This window comes from Centroberyx affinis, unplaced genomic scaffold (assembly GCF_046629955.1).
Source record: "Centroberyx affinis isolate AG114_WGS23_722 - 3 ecotype Tasmania unplaced genomic scaffold, CSIRO-AGI_Caff_v1 ptg010584l_1, whole genome shotgun sequence".
NCBI classification, from domain to species: Eukaryota; Metazoa; Chordata; class Actinopteri; order Beryciformes; family Berycidae; genus Centroberyx; species Centroberyx affinis.
The window spans coordinates 1-14,996 of NW_027284868.1; the positions used below are offsets into that span (position 1 = coordinate 1).

Sequence of the window (14,996 nt, forward strand, 5' to 3'; positions counted from 1 at the left end):
TATTGGAGCTTCTGGATGCTCCTGCCAGGAATCCACACTTGGATGCTAACTTTTCTCTCCTCTCCTCTCCTCTCCTCTCCTCTCCTCTCCTCTCCTCTCCTCCTCACTTCTCCTCTCTCCTCCTCACTTCTCCTCTCCTCTTCTCTCCTCTCCTCTCCTCTCCTCTCCTCTCCTCTCCTCCTCTCCAGTTGCCGTACTGTGGCTTGTTGTTTCGTCATGAAGGCTGGCCTCTGTGTGTCCATGAGAAGGTAGTCGTCCAGCTCTGTCGTCTGGACCAGCGCCTCCTCCGTCCAGGAGACTTCTACCTGCTGGTTTCTCCTCCTCCTCCTCCACCTCCTCCTCAAGCACGCGGCACCTCCCGCAGGAGCGGCGTTAGCTCCTCCCCCCGCCTGCTCGCCTGCAGCCTGTCGGCCGGCGGCCGGCATGCGGAGGAGCTGGAGGTGTCGGAGCTAGCCCTGCGCTCGCTCTTCAGCATGGCCTGGCTGGACTCCGTCAACAGGGAGAGGGAGAAGCGAGGAGCGTCCCGGCTGGAGCGCTGCCTCCTCTCCGCCCACGGAGACGTCTTCCGGGTCCCCTGGGAAGACCTGGTCTACCCGCAATTCATCAGCCGGCCCAAGGCGGCGCGCAGGGAAGACAAAGAGGCGTCGGCTAAGGACGGGGACGTGTTGATCGACACGTCAGAAGACCGACGTGAAGATAGAAACTCCAGGAGCGAGGAGGCGAAGCTCCTCCCGTCCCGCCGGAGGAGCGACCGCTCCCCGGCGAGCAGCGAGGAGTCGGACTCGGAGGGGGAGTACGTGGAGCTGGTCGACGTGCCGCTGCCCCGCTTCTCCCCGCAGAAAGGCTCCTTAACCCAGTCCATCAGCCTGCAGCACCGAGGACCCCACACACCCTGCTGCCGACACACACACACCTCAGACCACACACACACACACCGCTGCTGACACACACACACCTCAAACCACACACACACACACCGCTGCTGACACACACACACCTCAAACCACACACACACACACTGCTGCCGACACACACACACCTCAAACCACACACACACACACCGCTGCTGACACACACACACCTAGACCCGCACCCTCCCGCGGGCCCGCCTCCCAGCCGGGCGTCGACAGCAGCTCCCACACCAGGCTGTGCTCCAGGCTCATCGAGGAGAACCTCCACCACGACTCCTACCGCCCCGTCATCCTCACCCCCATCACCCCCGCCTCCCCCGCCTCCTCCTCCGCCCCTCCCGTGGCCAGAGGAGTGTCCGGCGGGCTGGCGGAGCGCTGGACGTCACTGGACCGGATGGAAGGTACTGAATCAGCCCGGAGTCTGAGTCCACAGACTGAACCTGAGAACTGCATGGAACAGAGAGAGGAGGGCAAGGAGGAGGTGGAGGAGGAGCGAGAGGAGGAGGAGGGAGAGCTGGAGGAGGAGGAAGAGGAGGGAGAGAGGAAGAAAGAGGGAAAGCTGGAGGAGAGGCAGGGAAGGAAGGATGAAATTGTAGTGCCAAACACACACACGGTGGAGGAGGGAGGAGAGGAGGTGGAGGACGAGAGAGGAGAGGAAGTGGGAGAGCTGGAGGAGGCGCAGGGAAGGAGGGATGTAGCGCCAGTTGGGATGGAGGGAAAGAGGGATGAAGTTTTAGTGCCACACACACACACAGCAGAGGAGGGAGGAGAAGTAGAGGAAGAGAGAGAGGAGGAGGAGGAGGAGGGAGGGGAAGAGGTAGAGGAGAAGGGAGGGGAGGAGGTGGAGGAGGAGGAAGGGGAGGAGGGAGGGGAGGAGGTAGAGGTGGAAGAGGAGGTTCAGGTTATTATTGTGCAGCAGAGTCAAGAGCGGAGGGACGAGTCGCATTCAGAGAGAGGAGGAGAGAGAGAGACACACACACACACTGAAGCTGACACACACTCCAACACACACACTGAGGACTCTCACACACCACACACACACACTGAAGAGTCCAACACACCACACACACACTCTGAAGAGTCCAACACACCACTCACACACTCTGAGGACTCTCACACACCACACACACACTCTGAGGACTGTCACACACCACACACACACTCTGAGGACTCTCACACACCACACACACACTCTGAGGACTCTCACACACCATACACACACTCTGAAGAGTCCAACACACCACACACACACTCTGGGGACTCTCACACACCACACACACACTCTGAAGAGTCCAACACACCACACACACACTCTGGGGACTCTCACACACCACACACACACTCTGAGGACTGTCACACACCACACACACACTCTGAGGACTCTCACAAACCACACACACACTCTGAGGACTCTCACACACCACACACACACTCTGAAGAGTCCAACACACCACACACACACTCTGAGGAGTCCAACACACCACAGAGCATCTCCTCACCAGCGATGGATCCACACACACCTTGGGCTGAAGCCAAGGCCCCTGGACAGAAGAAGGAGGAAGAGGAGAAGGATGAGGAGAAGGAGCAGGAGGAGGAGGAGCAGGAGCGCGGCGGTGGGGAGGTTGGTGGGGGAAGAGCTGCAGAGCTTCACACTGAAGGTACACAAACCTGTTTCTCCTCCTGAACCCTTTCCCCCTCTGCTCCTCACCCCAAACTTCAGCTTCTTTCTGTCCTGTTAAGACTCATTGTATCACCTCCTCCTCCTCTGATTGCTGGATGAGTTCTCCATCTCCTCCATCTCCTCCCTCTTTACCTCCCTCCTCCTCCACATCCTCTCTCTCCAGTGAAAACACACTGACTCACCCATCACCTCCTCTGACTCCTAACTAACACACATTGACTCCCTGTTTGGATGAGGACTACCTACTGGACTACTGACTAGAGGACAAGTGGCTAATGGACTAGCAAGTGGGCTAGTTAGCGTGTGGACTTACTAGTGGACTAGTGACTAGAGGACAAGTGGCTATTGGAGTAGCAAGTGGACTAGTTAGTGTGTGGACAAGCTAATGGACTACTAGCTAGAGGACAAGTGCCTAGTGGACTAGTTAGTGTGTGGACTAGCTAGTGGACTAGTGACTAGAGGACAAGTGGCTATTGGAGTAGCAAGTGACTAGTTAGTGTGTGGACTTACTAGTGGACTAGTGACTAGAGGACAAGTGGCTAATGGACTAGCAAGTGGGCTAGTTAATGTGTGGACAAGCTAATGGACTACTAGCTAGAAGACAAGTGGCTAGTGGACTAGTTAGTGTGTGGACTAGCTAATGGACTACTAGCTAGAGGACAAGTGCCTAGTGGACTAGCTAGTGGACTAGTGACTAGAGGATGAGTGGCTAGTAGACTAGCAGGTGGATTTAGTTAGTGTGTGCACTAGCTAGTTGATTAATGGCTACAAGACTTGTTAGTGTGTGTACTAAGTATTGGGCTAGTGACTAGTGAACTTGTTAGTGTGTGTGAGTGTGTGTGTGTGTGTGTGTGTGATTAGTTTAGTATTCCACTGAGCAGTCTACTAGTCCACTGACTAGTCTAGTAGCCCAGTTCCAGTGCTACAGATGGGATGTCTGGGTCACAGTCTGATTTGTTTGGTTGTGTTGACAGCAAGGTTATTATAGTTTTGCATTTTTCATTAGTTTTTATTTTTATTTCGTTTTGACTTTTTGTTTTCAATTTCAGTTAGTTTTTAAAGCAGGTTTGCTAATTTAGTTTAGTTTTTATTTTTTGAAAATGCTTAGTTTTAGTTTAGTTTTTATTAGTTTCAGTGTTAGTTTTAGTCTTTTTTTGTAATATGGTGTATTTGTCAGGGGCGTGATTCAAAATTCAAAATTCTAGGCTTATGTATGAAATAAATTGACAAAGACAAAACTAAAGATGTTTTCTCTATAATTTTAGTTTATTTTAGTTAGTTTTGTAAACACACAATACAGTTTCAGTTCAGTTCAGGCTCGTTTTTATTTTTATTGCAGTTAACGACATTTTTTTTTCACACCTAGTTTTCGTTATTTTGTTAGTTTTCTTTAATGATAATAACCTTGGTTGACACTATACTGCATTTTCAAACTGCCAGCTCCTTTTTACATTAAAGTCAGTGGGAGAAAAGATGCTGCACTGAGCAGAATGAGATGGAGGAAGGGAGGAGTGATGGTAAAGTTGTCACTGTGCTGAAAATGGAAAGTAGTGATAGTAAAGTTGGTAGTGGCTACTTGTTACTGTGTGGTAGTATCTAAGTGTTTGAGTTGTAAATAGTTGTTGTAAATAGTTGTTGTGTTGACAGGTTGGTGTGTGTCTGTCTGCCTCAGTGGAAACTAATGTATAATTATAATAATTTATATGTACAATACCACAAGTCACCAAACAAAGTGCCTTGAGGACACGATCAGCCGAGTAACACTGAGGCAGTTGGTTCATTTCTAATAGTGAGTGACAGTCAAACTAAACCACAGAACAGACTTAGAGACGAAGAGACGACAGTTTCAGTTTCTGGGCCAGTCACTAACAGACATGTCACCCTTCTGTCACCCTGCTGTCACCCTGCTGTCACCTGTCATGGCGGCGCCCCCCGCAGGCCAACAGGTGCAGTGCGGTGGTGAGATGCATCATTCCCACAGGCTTCATCACAATCTGACCAGCTGCTGACCCACACTGCTGCTGCCATACATATGACACTTAGATATTCCTCAGGCAGGCAGTGTGTGTGTGTGTGTGTGTGTGTGTGTGTGTGTGTGTGTGTGTGTGTGTGTGTGTGTGTGTGTGCTACCAGTCAGTCAGTGTGTGTGTCTTCTCTCCCCAGGCTCCAGCAGTGAGCAGCCTCTCTCTACTGGTACCAGTCCAACAGAACCAGCACAACCGGCAGCTTCTCCCCAGCTGGACCAGTCAGCAGATCCCACAGTCCCATTACAGTCCCACCAGTCCCACCAGTCCTCCCAATCTCTCAGGTCCCACCAGTCTTCACAGTCTTCCAAGTCCTCCCAGTCCCACCAGTCTACTCAGTCTTCCCAGTCTTCCAGGTCCTCCCAGTCCCACCAGTCCAGCTTCAATAGTGTGCTGCTGAGCTCTGGAGCTCTCTGTCTGCCAGGTGAGAAAAAAACACAAACATGTAGTCCAGACCGGGTTTAGACCCAGACCAGACCCAAATTAGACCCAGACTAGATCCTAGATCCAGACTAATGCTGTGTTCCAGTCAAAGTCAGAAGTCAGAACTTCCCAGTTGTCAGGTGTGAGCTCATCCTCAGTGTGTTCAGGTTCCAGTTCAGAAAAACCAGAGGAGAAAAACGGATGCTGTGAGATTTTCTTTGTCCAGTGTAACCAGCTGATTTTATTAATGACAATCACATTTCAGATTTATCTGTTTAACTGTTTACCACACAGCTGTTTAGATGGATGTAAGATCATGTGTAATGGCTTCAACAACTCCCACATACAGTGAGCCACCGTTTGAGCAGGTTGACACGCAATCCAAATGATAACCGCAGATCCAAAGTCAACAAAGTATTTTATTAACAAAGATTTTAACGAAAATATTCTTCAACTGACATTCAGCGGTATACTTTCTATAATTTGCGGTCGAAAAACTGTTCCGCTCCCCCGTCTCCCCAGGTGTCTTCACCCAGGTGTCTTCACCCAGGTGTCTACACCCAGGTGTCTTCACCCAGGTGTCCTTCACCCAGGTGTCTTCACCCAGGTGTCCTTCACCCAGGTGTCTTCACCCAGGTGTCTTCACCCAGGTGTCTTCACCCAGGTGTCTACACCCAGGTGTCTTCACCCAGGTGTCTACACCCAGGTGTCTTCACCCAGGTGTCTTCACCCAGGTGTCTTCACCCAGGTGTCTACACCCAGGTGTCTACACCCAGGTGTCTTCACCCAGGTGTCCTTCACCCAGGTGTCTTCACCCAGGTGTCTTCACCCAGGTGTCTACACCCAGGTGTCTTCACCCAGGTGTCTACACCCAGGTGTCCTTCACCCAGGTGTCTACACCCAGGTGTCTACACCCAGGTGTCCTTCACCCAGGTGTCTTCACCCAGGTGTCTACACCCAGGTGTCCTTCACCCAGGTGTCTTCACCCAGGTGTCTTCACCCAGGTGTCCTTCACCCAGGTGTCTACACCCAGGTGTCTACACCCAGGTGTCTACACCCAGGTGTCTTCACCCAGGTGTCCTTCACCCAGGTGTCTACACCCAGGTGTCCTTCACCCAGGTGTCTTCACCCAGGTGTCTTCACCCAGGTGTCTACACCCAGGTGTCATCAAACCACTTCATTACATAAACAACATACATGCAGTAGCAGAGCTGACCAGAGGGAGCAAGGCATAAGCATAGAGAAATCATTCAACATTCATATTTAACCATACCATATTTACCATAGCATGTTTGTATACCGCTTTATATAAATCATTTTACTTTCATTACTTTCATACATCTAACTCCCTTTTTCCCAAGTTCTAACCATAACCACAGCTCATAGTTCATTATGGCTCCAACATCATGTGATGCTGCAAACAGAAGTCATTTTGTTTTTTTGGCATTTTGCCTTTACTGGACAGTACAGCAGAGAGAGGGAGGAGAGACTGGGAGGGAGAGAGAGAGAGAGGGATGACATGAGACAAAGGTCCTGGTCCAGATTCAGACCCAGGACCTTAGACCACTGAGACATCTTGGCAGAGTTTCCTAGTTGGAATTCCAACCTGAAGGGTCGATCTGTTATATTTTTTCTTGTAGGAAATGGGAATTTCTGACTTTCTGACATCTCTGGAACACAGCATGAGACATAAAGACATGGATTCACTTGATATGATATGGAGCAGGAGCCACTGAGTTATCTGTAAGACTCCTGTAAGACTCTCTCTCTCTCTCTCTCTCTCTCTCTCTCTCTCTCTCTCTCTCTCTCTCTCTCCCTCTCTCTCCCTCCCTCTCTCTCTCTCTCTCTCTCTCTCTCTCTCTGTAGGGAGCAGGGACAGGATGGGGCGAGCGGTGGTGACAGTGTGCAGTAGGAGCAGTGTGTGGTTGAAGCCCGGCTGTGACGCTGCAGAGCTGCTGCGTATCCTGCTGTACTTCACCTCCACCCTCAGGTACGAACCGCTTCCTGTTTCCGGACACGCCCCTCTCGGGCTCTCGGGGTTAGATTAGAGCGGCCACGCCCCCTTCTTCCTCTGACATCACTTCCTATGTGGAACAGGAGGGAGGTGCGAGCGCTGGGGCTGACGGTGCTGGTGGACGCCCGCAGGTCTCCTCCTGTCCCCGCCCTCTTCAACGCCTTCAGGTCCCTGCAGGTGAGCCTGAGCACGCACACACACACACACACACACACACACACACACACACACACACACACACACACACACACACACACACACACACACACAGCGGTTTTCCTGCATTGGGACCAGCTTTGCTCTTTCTCACGTCACATTTTGTCGTTTCAGTCCGTGGCTTCAGTCAGGAAGCTGAACTCCTGGCACAATGAAAAAGTTTCTCTAGGCTGGATATTCATTTAGAGGCACAGAGCCGACAAGACAGGTAACAAACTAGGCCAGAGCAATCCAACCCAGAGGAAAAAGGAAGGCTAAAATACAGTATAAAAACAGAATGAAAAATCACTATAATATTCCTATAGTATTACTAGTGTGTCTACGATACTCTACAGTGAGTTTATAGTCAGTGGGTATCATTCATTCATTGGTTTCAATCTGGGAAATCAATCCATTGGAGAATTAAATCAAGAGATCATATAATATATTGATTTTCTATGTCTTTATTGTGTGTACAGACAGCACAAGTCAAAACAGTGCATTTCCAGGCTTCACAGACACAAAAACTCATGTAGTGGACACTGGGCTAAACTCTGCTCTGCTAACAGAGTGACTTAAAAATATCACTTTGAATCGTGTGACTTTAGCCGCAGTGTGTCCATCTGACCAGCAGAGGGCCTTAATAACACAACCGAGTAATAGGCGAGACTTCCCACTGTGCTGAAAAAATTGCAACTGGTGACTAAAATCAACATTATTTCACAAAATCCACAGATGACAAATCTACACACACACACACACACACACACACACACACACACACACACACACACACACCCTGTTCCCCCAGGCAGTGGCTCAAAAGGTGCAGCTGAGTCAGACAGGGTGTGCTGGTTGGCACAGAGACAAGATGGAGTCTGTTGTGTGTTGAGCTCTGACTCAACCTGTTTCCCTGCAGCCGAACACTCAGCTGCTTGGTGTTCAGCTCACTCTGCTGGAGCTGCACCGTACCTGCTGGGTCCGGCTCTGCTCGGCACAGCCTGGTACAGGACCAGGACCAGGATCAGGATCAGCACCGTTTGGTTTGACATAGCACATTTGATCACATATGTTCGGTGGCCGAGAGAGCTCAACACACTACAACTTAAGAAAACACAACCAAATACACACAATACACAATACAGAAAACTGGTTCTGCAGAACTCTCTGAACTGGAAGCTTCTTCATCTCAGCACTTCTGAAGCTGCTGTCAGTCAATCAGTTATCACATGGACCGTCTGCCTGCTGTGAACTCCTGCTTCCTGCTTTCTTACAGTGCAGACGCTTTACTGCTTGCTCTCGCCTCTGTTTGCATTTTTCTGCTAATATTCTTGCTTTTCTTCTGTGAGAAACTACGTGCAGCGTAATCACTGGGACTGTAATTATTTGTAGATATAGTAGGCTATTGCCATATTTCCACATTTTTATGACCTCCTCAGTACTACGTGAGCGTGGCCTACCAACAGCACAAGCCTGTACTGCAGTGACTGGATACGTGGTACTTAGCTAAAGCTAATTAGCAGCAAGATGCCCCCCTTCTCCATGGACGACTACCACAAACTTCTACAGAAGATTGCAGTGCTGGAAACCAAAATTCACCAGTTAGAAGTGAATGTGGAAGTAAATGGACTATGTGGGAACAACACCACTTTACCATGGACTCAGAACAGCGGACAAGAGAATGCTAACACGCGGCTAATTAGCACCAACAAAACTACCAAGAAACAGGAGGGCTGTGTACCGGGTAATAACTCTACAAGTGGTAGTCCTCCCTGGAACTCTCTTGGTGCAAAGCCTAAGAGTAGATCACTTCCCTGGGAAATGGGAGGACGAGTAACAGGCAGAGCCCAGCGCCCTGAGATTTGTGATGCGACTGGCTGGCCTGCATTATCATCCAGGCAGAATGCCTCTTCAACCCCTGTACTTAGCAGGACACAGCAGTGGACAGCTGCGAAAGGGAGGACTAGCAACAAGCCTCCCCAACAACCATGTGTGCAACTGGAGAACAGATTTGCTCCACTGCTGCAGGATCCTGGATCTCCGTCTGATGACCTGGATAACCTCTCATCTTCACACAGCAGGGTAAGGACTGAGAGTAAATCAGAGAGTAAAAGGCTACAGGGAAAGCTAACGACTGGGCCTCAAACTCTGATTGTGGGTGACTTTGCTGTGAAAGATATGAAAAGCATGCACAGTAAAAACACCAAAATACTCTGCTTTCCCAAGGATATGGTCTCTGACATGACAGAAAGAATCCTGCATATCATGGCTGCACATCCAACTGTGAAAACCATCATAGTGCACATAGGGACTAATGATGTTGTAAAACAACAGTCTGAATTGCTGAAACGAGACTTTATTGATATGTTGAACACAGTCAGCTCTCTGAATGCTGAGGTGTTTATCAGTGGCCCTCTACCGCCAGTCAGAAGAGGAGTTGAGAGATTCAGCAGATTGTTGGCACTGAACACATGGCTTTCGACTGCATGTACCGTCCATTCAGTGCATTTTATTGACAATTTCAACTTTTTCTGGGACCGCAGACATCTTTTTAAGTCAGATGGACTTTGCCTTAACAAGTCAGGAGTAAAATTGTTTACCTCTAACCTATTTTACTTCCTGCGTCACCCATCTGTTCCCTCTGCCAAGGACAAGAGACAAGAGGAATCAAAACAGGAGGAAGAGATAACACAGCGCAGCAGAAACCGTGAAGGAGAGCCGCCTCGGCCCCCGTCTGACGAGATCTTTAATCATGAGAGACATCAGAGCCGAGAGGAAGAGTCTCTACCCCCTCACCCGCAACCGCCTGTGAGGATTCACCTCCTTCAACCCCCCAGGCCCCATCCAGGTCACCCTCCTCTCCAGTCACCCTTTCTCCCTCCTCCCCCCTCTTGGAGTTCACTGATCAGATGAAAGAGCTGGTCACTGCTGGGACCAAACTTACCCCCCGCCCTACTCCCCATTTTCTCTCCCCTAAACCCCCCTCGGCGTCCACCTCCACCACTGCCTTCAAGTCCTCAGCCAGTTCTGACACAATTGCCACAGTTACGGCGCCCACCTCCCCCCCCCCCACGACGGCATCGGAGTCATCGTCTATCTCCCCAGCCTGATAAAAGCACAGCACGTCCAGTTGTTTGTGTACAAAATGCAACAAGCTCTAACTGATATCTGCTGGGTCCAGGCTACAAGGATAATGGCACTCATGATTCTTCCCAGGTTAAGCCGGGGCCCTGTGTGCCAATAGCTTCCTCAATTTCTGTCTTGATAGGTAATAGAAAAAGAATGGTGAATCTGCTAAGAAACAAGAAGCACTCAACCGATTCTGCAAACTTAGCAAATTTAGCATCCATTCCTCGTCAGCCACAGCCTGTCCCAAAAGATTGGGCAGATAATGCTTTTAACACAATAAATCTAGCTTTATTAAACGTCAGGTCTTTGGCAGGAAAAACATTTGTAATCAATGATTTTATCATTAAGCACAATCTTGATTTTATGTTTTTAACTGAAACTTGGTTAGACCAAGATAACAGTGCAGCTGTTCTTATCGAGTCAACTCCTCCCAACTTCAGTTTTATGAGTGAAGCTAGAGTGCATAAGAAAGGAGGTGGAGTTGCCATTTTGTTTAATGATTCCCTCCAATGCAAGCAGATATCTTATGGAAATTTTGCTTCTTTTGAATATGTGGCTCTTCAGTTGAATTCCTCTTCTCGAGCTATGTTCCTAAATATCTACAGGCCACCTAAATACTGTGCAACCTTTTTTGATGACTTTACAGAACTGCTGTCTATAATCTGTATTGACTTTGACTGTGTAGTTATTGTTGGTGATTTTAACATCCATGTTGACAATCCCCAGGACAAAGGGACTAAAGAACTGTGTTGTGTTCTTGATAACTATGGACTGACTCAGCATGTGACGGAGCCCACACACAACAAGGGCCACACCTTGGACTTAATTATCTCCAAGGGTCTGAACATTTCTAAGGTTGTGGTGACTGATGTTGCTCTCTCTGATCATTTCTGTGTTTTCTTTGAGAGTACTATCTCCGTGCACACAAATGTTCAAACAGAGGCAATCGCAAAACGGTATATCACTGAAAACACCAGTGATTTATTTATTCAGGCTTTCTCTTCCACACCCGCCCTCTCTTGGGTCTCAGTCAATGAGCTTGTAGATAATTTCAATTCTAAAATTACAAATGTTATTGATGCCATTGCACCCACTAAGGTGAAGGTTGTCTCTGGTAAGAAAAGATCTCCATGGAGAAATACCACGCTGGTCAGAATAGAAAAAAGAGAGTGTCGAAAGGCTGAACGCAGGTGGCGAAAAACAAATCTCCAGGTTCATTATGACATCTATAAAGAGAGACTTCGCATTTATAATTTGGAACTGAGAAATGCAAGGCGGTCCTTTTTCTCTGACATCATCACCAGAAACAATAATAACGCACGCGCCTTGTTTGCTACTGTTGACAGGCTAACAAACCCTCCTGTGTCAGTAGCCTCTGAACTTCTATCCACCAGGGCCTGCAATGAATTTGCCTCCTTCTTCACTGACAAAATTCAGAAAATTAGACAAGCAGTCAGTGCCTCCATATCAGGTACAGGATATGTGTTGTCCCTGTGTCCACTTCAAATCAATTCAAATACCATGACACAATTTTATCCGATCAACCATAAAAACCTGGAGGACATTATACAACATCTGAAATCCTCCTCCTGCTGCCTTGATATTCTGCCAACAGGCTTTTTCAAAAATGTTTCAAATTGTATGGCCTCAGACCTTCTACAAATTGTAAACATGTCTCTTCTCTCAGGTGTCTTTCCACAGGCCCTGAAAACTGCAGTCATCAAGCCACTCTTAAAAAAGAACAACCTGGACACGTCACTAATGAACAATTATAGGCCCATATCAAACCTCCCGTTTTTAAGTAAAATCATTGAAAAAGCCGTTTTTCAACAGCTGAACAACTTCTTGGCACTAAACAACTGTTTTGATGTCTTCCAGTCAGGATTTCGACCACACCACAGCACTGAGACTGCCCTTGTTAAGGTCTTCAATGACATCCACTTAAACACAGACAGTGGCAGAATTTCAGTCTTAGTATTACTGGATCTCAGTGCTGCATTCGACACGGTCGACCACAACATATTACTGGACCGACTGGAAAACTGGGTGGGACTTTCCGGCACAGTACTAAATTGGTTTGAATCCTATTTAAAGGACAGGGACTACTTTGTGTCTATAAGTAATTACACATCTGAGCGGACAAAAATGACATGCGGAGTTCCCCAAGGCTCCATTCTGGGGCCTCTTTTATTCAACATCTACATGCTTCCACTGGCTCAGATTATGGAAAACAACAAAATATGTTACCATAATTATGCAGACGACACACAAATTTACATAACCATATCACCAGGGGACTATAATCCCATACAAACGCTGAGTAAGTGCATTGAACAAATCAATGACTGGATGTGTCAGAATTTTCTTCAATTAAACAAAGATAAAACTGAAGTAATTGTTTTTGGAGCCAAGGAAGAACGATTAAAAGTCAGTGCACAGCTTCAATCGGTAATGTTAAAAACCACAAACCAAGCCAGAAATCTTGGAGTAGTCATGGACTCAGACTTGAATTTCAACAGCCACATTAAGACAATTACTAAGTCAGCCTACTATCACCTTAAGAATATATCAAGGATTAAAGGACTTATGTCTCAGCAGGATTTGGAAAAACTTGTCCATGCATTTATCTTCAGTAGACTGGACTACTGTAACGGAGTCTTTACAGGTCTCCCTAAAAAATCGATCAGACAGCTGCAGCTGATTCAGAACGCTGCTGCTCGAATCCTCACTAAGACCAAGAAAGTGGATCACATCACTCCAGTTCTGAGGTCTTTACACTGGCTTCCTGTCTGTCAAAGAATTGATTTCAAAATACTACTGTTGGTTTATAAAGCACTGAATGGTTTAGGGCCAAAATACATTTCTGATCTTCTGCTATGTTATGAACCATCCAGACCTCTCAGGTCGTCTGGGACAGGTCTGCTTTCTGTCCCCAGAGTCAAAACTAAACATGGAGAAGCAGCGTTCAGTTTTTATGCTCCACATATCTGGAACAAACTCCCAGAAAACTGCAGGTCTGCTGCAACTCTCAGTTCTTTTAAATCAAGGCTGAAGACTTTTCTGTTTGCCGCTGCCTTTTATGACATCAAATAACTAGTCAACTCTCACACTGCACTGTAACCTTTATTCTTGTATTTTACACCTGTCCTATTCTATTTTAGCCTATTTTTGTTTTTTTTTTTGTTTTTTTTTTGTTTTTTTTAATTCTCTTAGCTCTTTAATGAACTTTATTTTTCTTGGTCTTTTATTTGAATTTTATCGTTTTCATTTTGTCTCGATGCTTTTAATGTTTTATGTAAAGCACTTTGAATTGCCTTGTTGCTGAAATGTGCTATATAAATAAACTTGCCTTGCCTTGCCTTGCCTTAACAGTGTGCTCAACTTTTTCCTTTTCTCCATGTTGAAGTTGGAAGCAAATGTTTCTTTTGTCTGCAGCTATAGTATGTCTGAATAATGGTCTTCTTGGTACCAGAATTGTTGCACCATCTCAGACGTTCAGTGGCAGCGAGTTCAAATGGCAGCAATGGCAATGGAAATAAAAATGTCAAGTCATCAAAATCTTTCTGTCAACATTTGTATATTTTTTAGTTTTCACCCACTGCTGTGTAAGAACTACAGCAGTCCGTATTCCTGTGAGCCGCATTACGGGGTATACGGTACAAATTCAACTACCTTGTCCTATTGACGCCATTATGTAAGTAAAAGCTAGATATTACCGTTATGAGCAGGGATATGATGCTATAGATTTGGCTATAGATTCCCTCATTCTTCAATTCTGAACAGATTAAGGCGCATACACATGGCATATATTCCATCAGCAATTTAAAAATTTGTCCAAGATATCATCTGTACCTTTAAATTTCAGTGTATTTTAGAGGTGTTACAATGGTTTTGGCTAACACTGTGTTATTAACAGAGGTGCTTATGTGCTTGATGTTTATTTTCTCTCTCCAGACTGTTCACAAGAAGTGGCAGGAGCATCTGTGCGGATCCAAAATCTGCATGGCTCCAGTCAGTTCTGAAAAAGCTTGATTTAAAGATGAAATCAAAACAAATACAACTGAGAAGTTTGATGCTTTTCCATTGATTCCCACTGGAGTGAAGCTGAATGAAGTTTATTTACATGCGCCTGCTTTTAATTTGTAAACTTCTATGAATGATGTGTAAGATAATTTTGTTTTTGTCTGAGATTCAGTTTTAAGAGAAAGAACTCTGAAAAGAGTTTGTGACTAAAGATTGCTGTGCTGTGGATTTTATACTTCAAAATCTCTCAACCACTAACAATATAGAGCTGCATGATATTATGATGCCACCACATGGTTGTAGGCTCCAATGACAGTTTCACAGCTTCAGCCTTCTGGTTTCTCTTATTTACTCATCTAAATGAATCAAAGATGCATATATTTTGCTTGATGTCATGGTTTTAATGTTACATGATCAAAAACTTAACCAACAAATTTGAGCCCATGTCATTGATGGCTACGTTAACGGCATAATAATTCAAAAGGTAAATAACAGTTAAATGAAAAGAGGAATGATGGAGACATACGAAATAACATTGTTAGAGGTTGCTACACTTATCTCACACCTTATGTAAAATAGACCTGGTATATGCCATG

The 14,996-nt window shown here is 46.7% G+C and overlaps 1 protein-coding gene across 1 annotated transcript; it reads left to right on the forward strand.

Annotated features, from left to right (window-relative positions):
* Nucleotides 1–930: 930 nt before the first annotated feature.
* Nucleotides 931–10,358, forward strand: LOC139640773 (involucrin-like). The gene is made up of 7 exons (XM_071514951.1): nucleotides 931–2,569; nucleotides 4,756–5,040; nucleotides 6,906–7,029; nucleotides 7,137–7,240; nucleotides 8,168–8,286; nucleotides 9,898–10,056; nucleotides 10,146–10,358. The coding sequence occupies exons 1-7, from the start codon at nucleotides 1,306–1,308 to the stop codon at nucleotides 10,356–10,358; spliced, it is 2,268 nt and encodes a 755-aa protein (XP_071371052.1). The 5' UTR covers nucleotides 931–1,305.
* The last annotated feature ends 4,638 nt before the right edge of the window (nucleotides 10,359–14,996 follow it).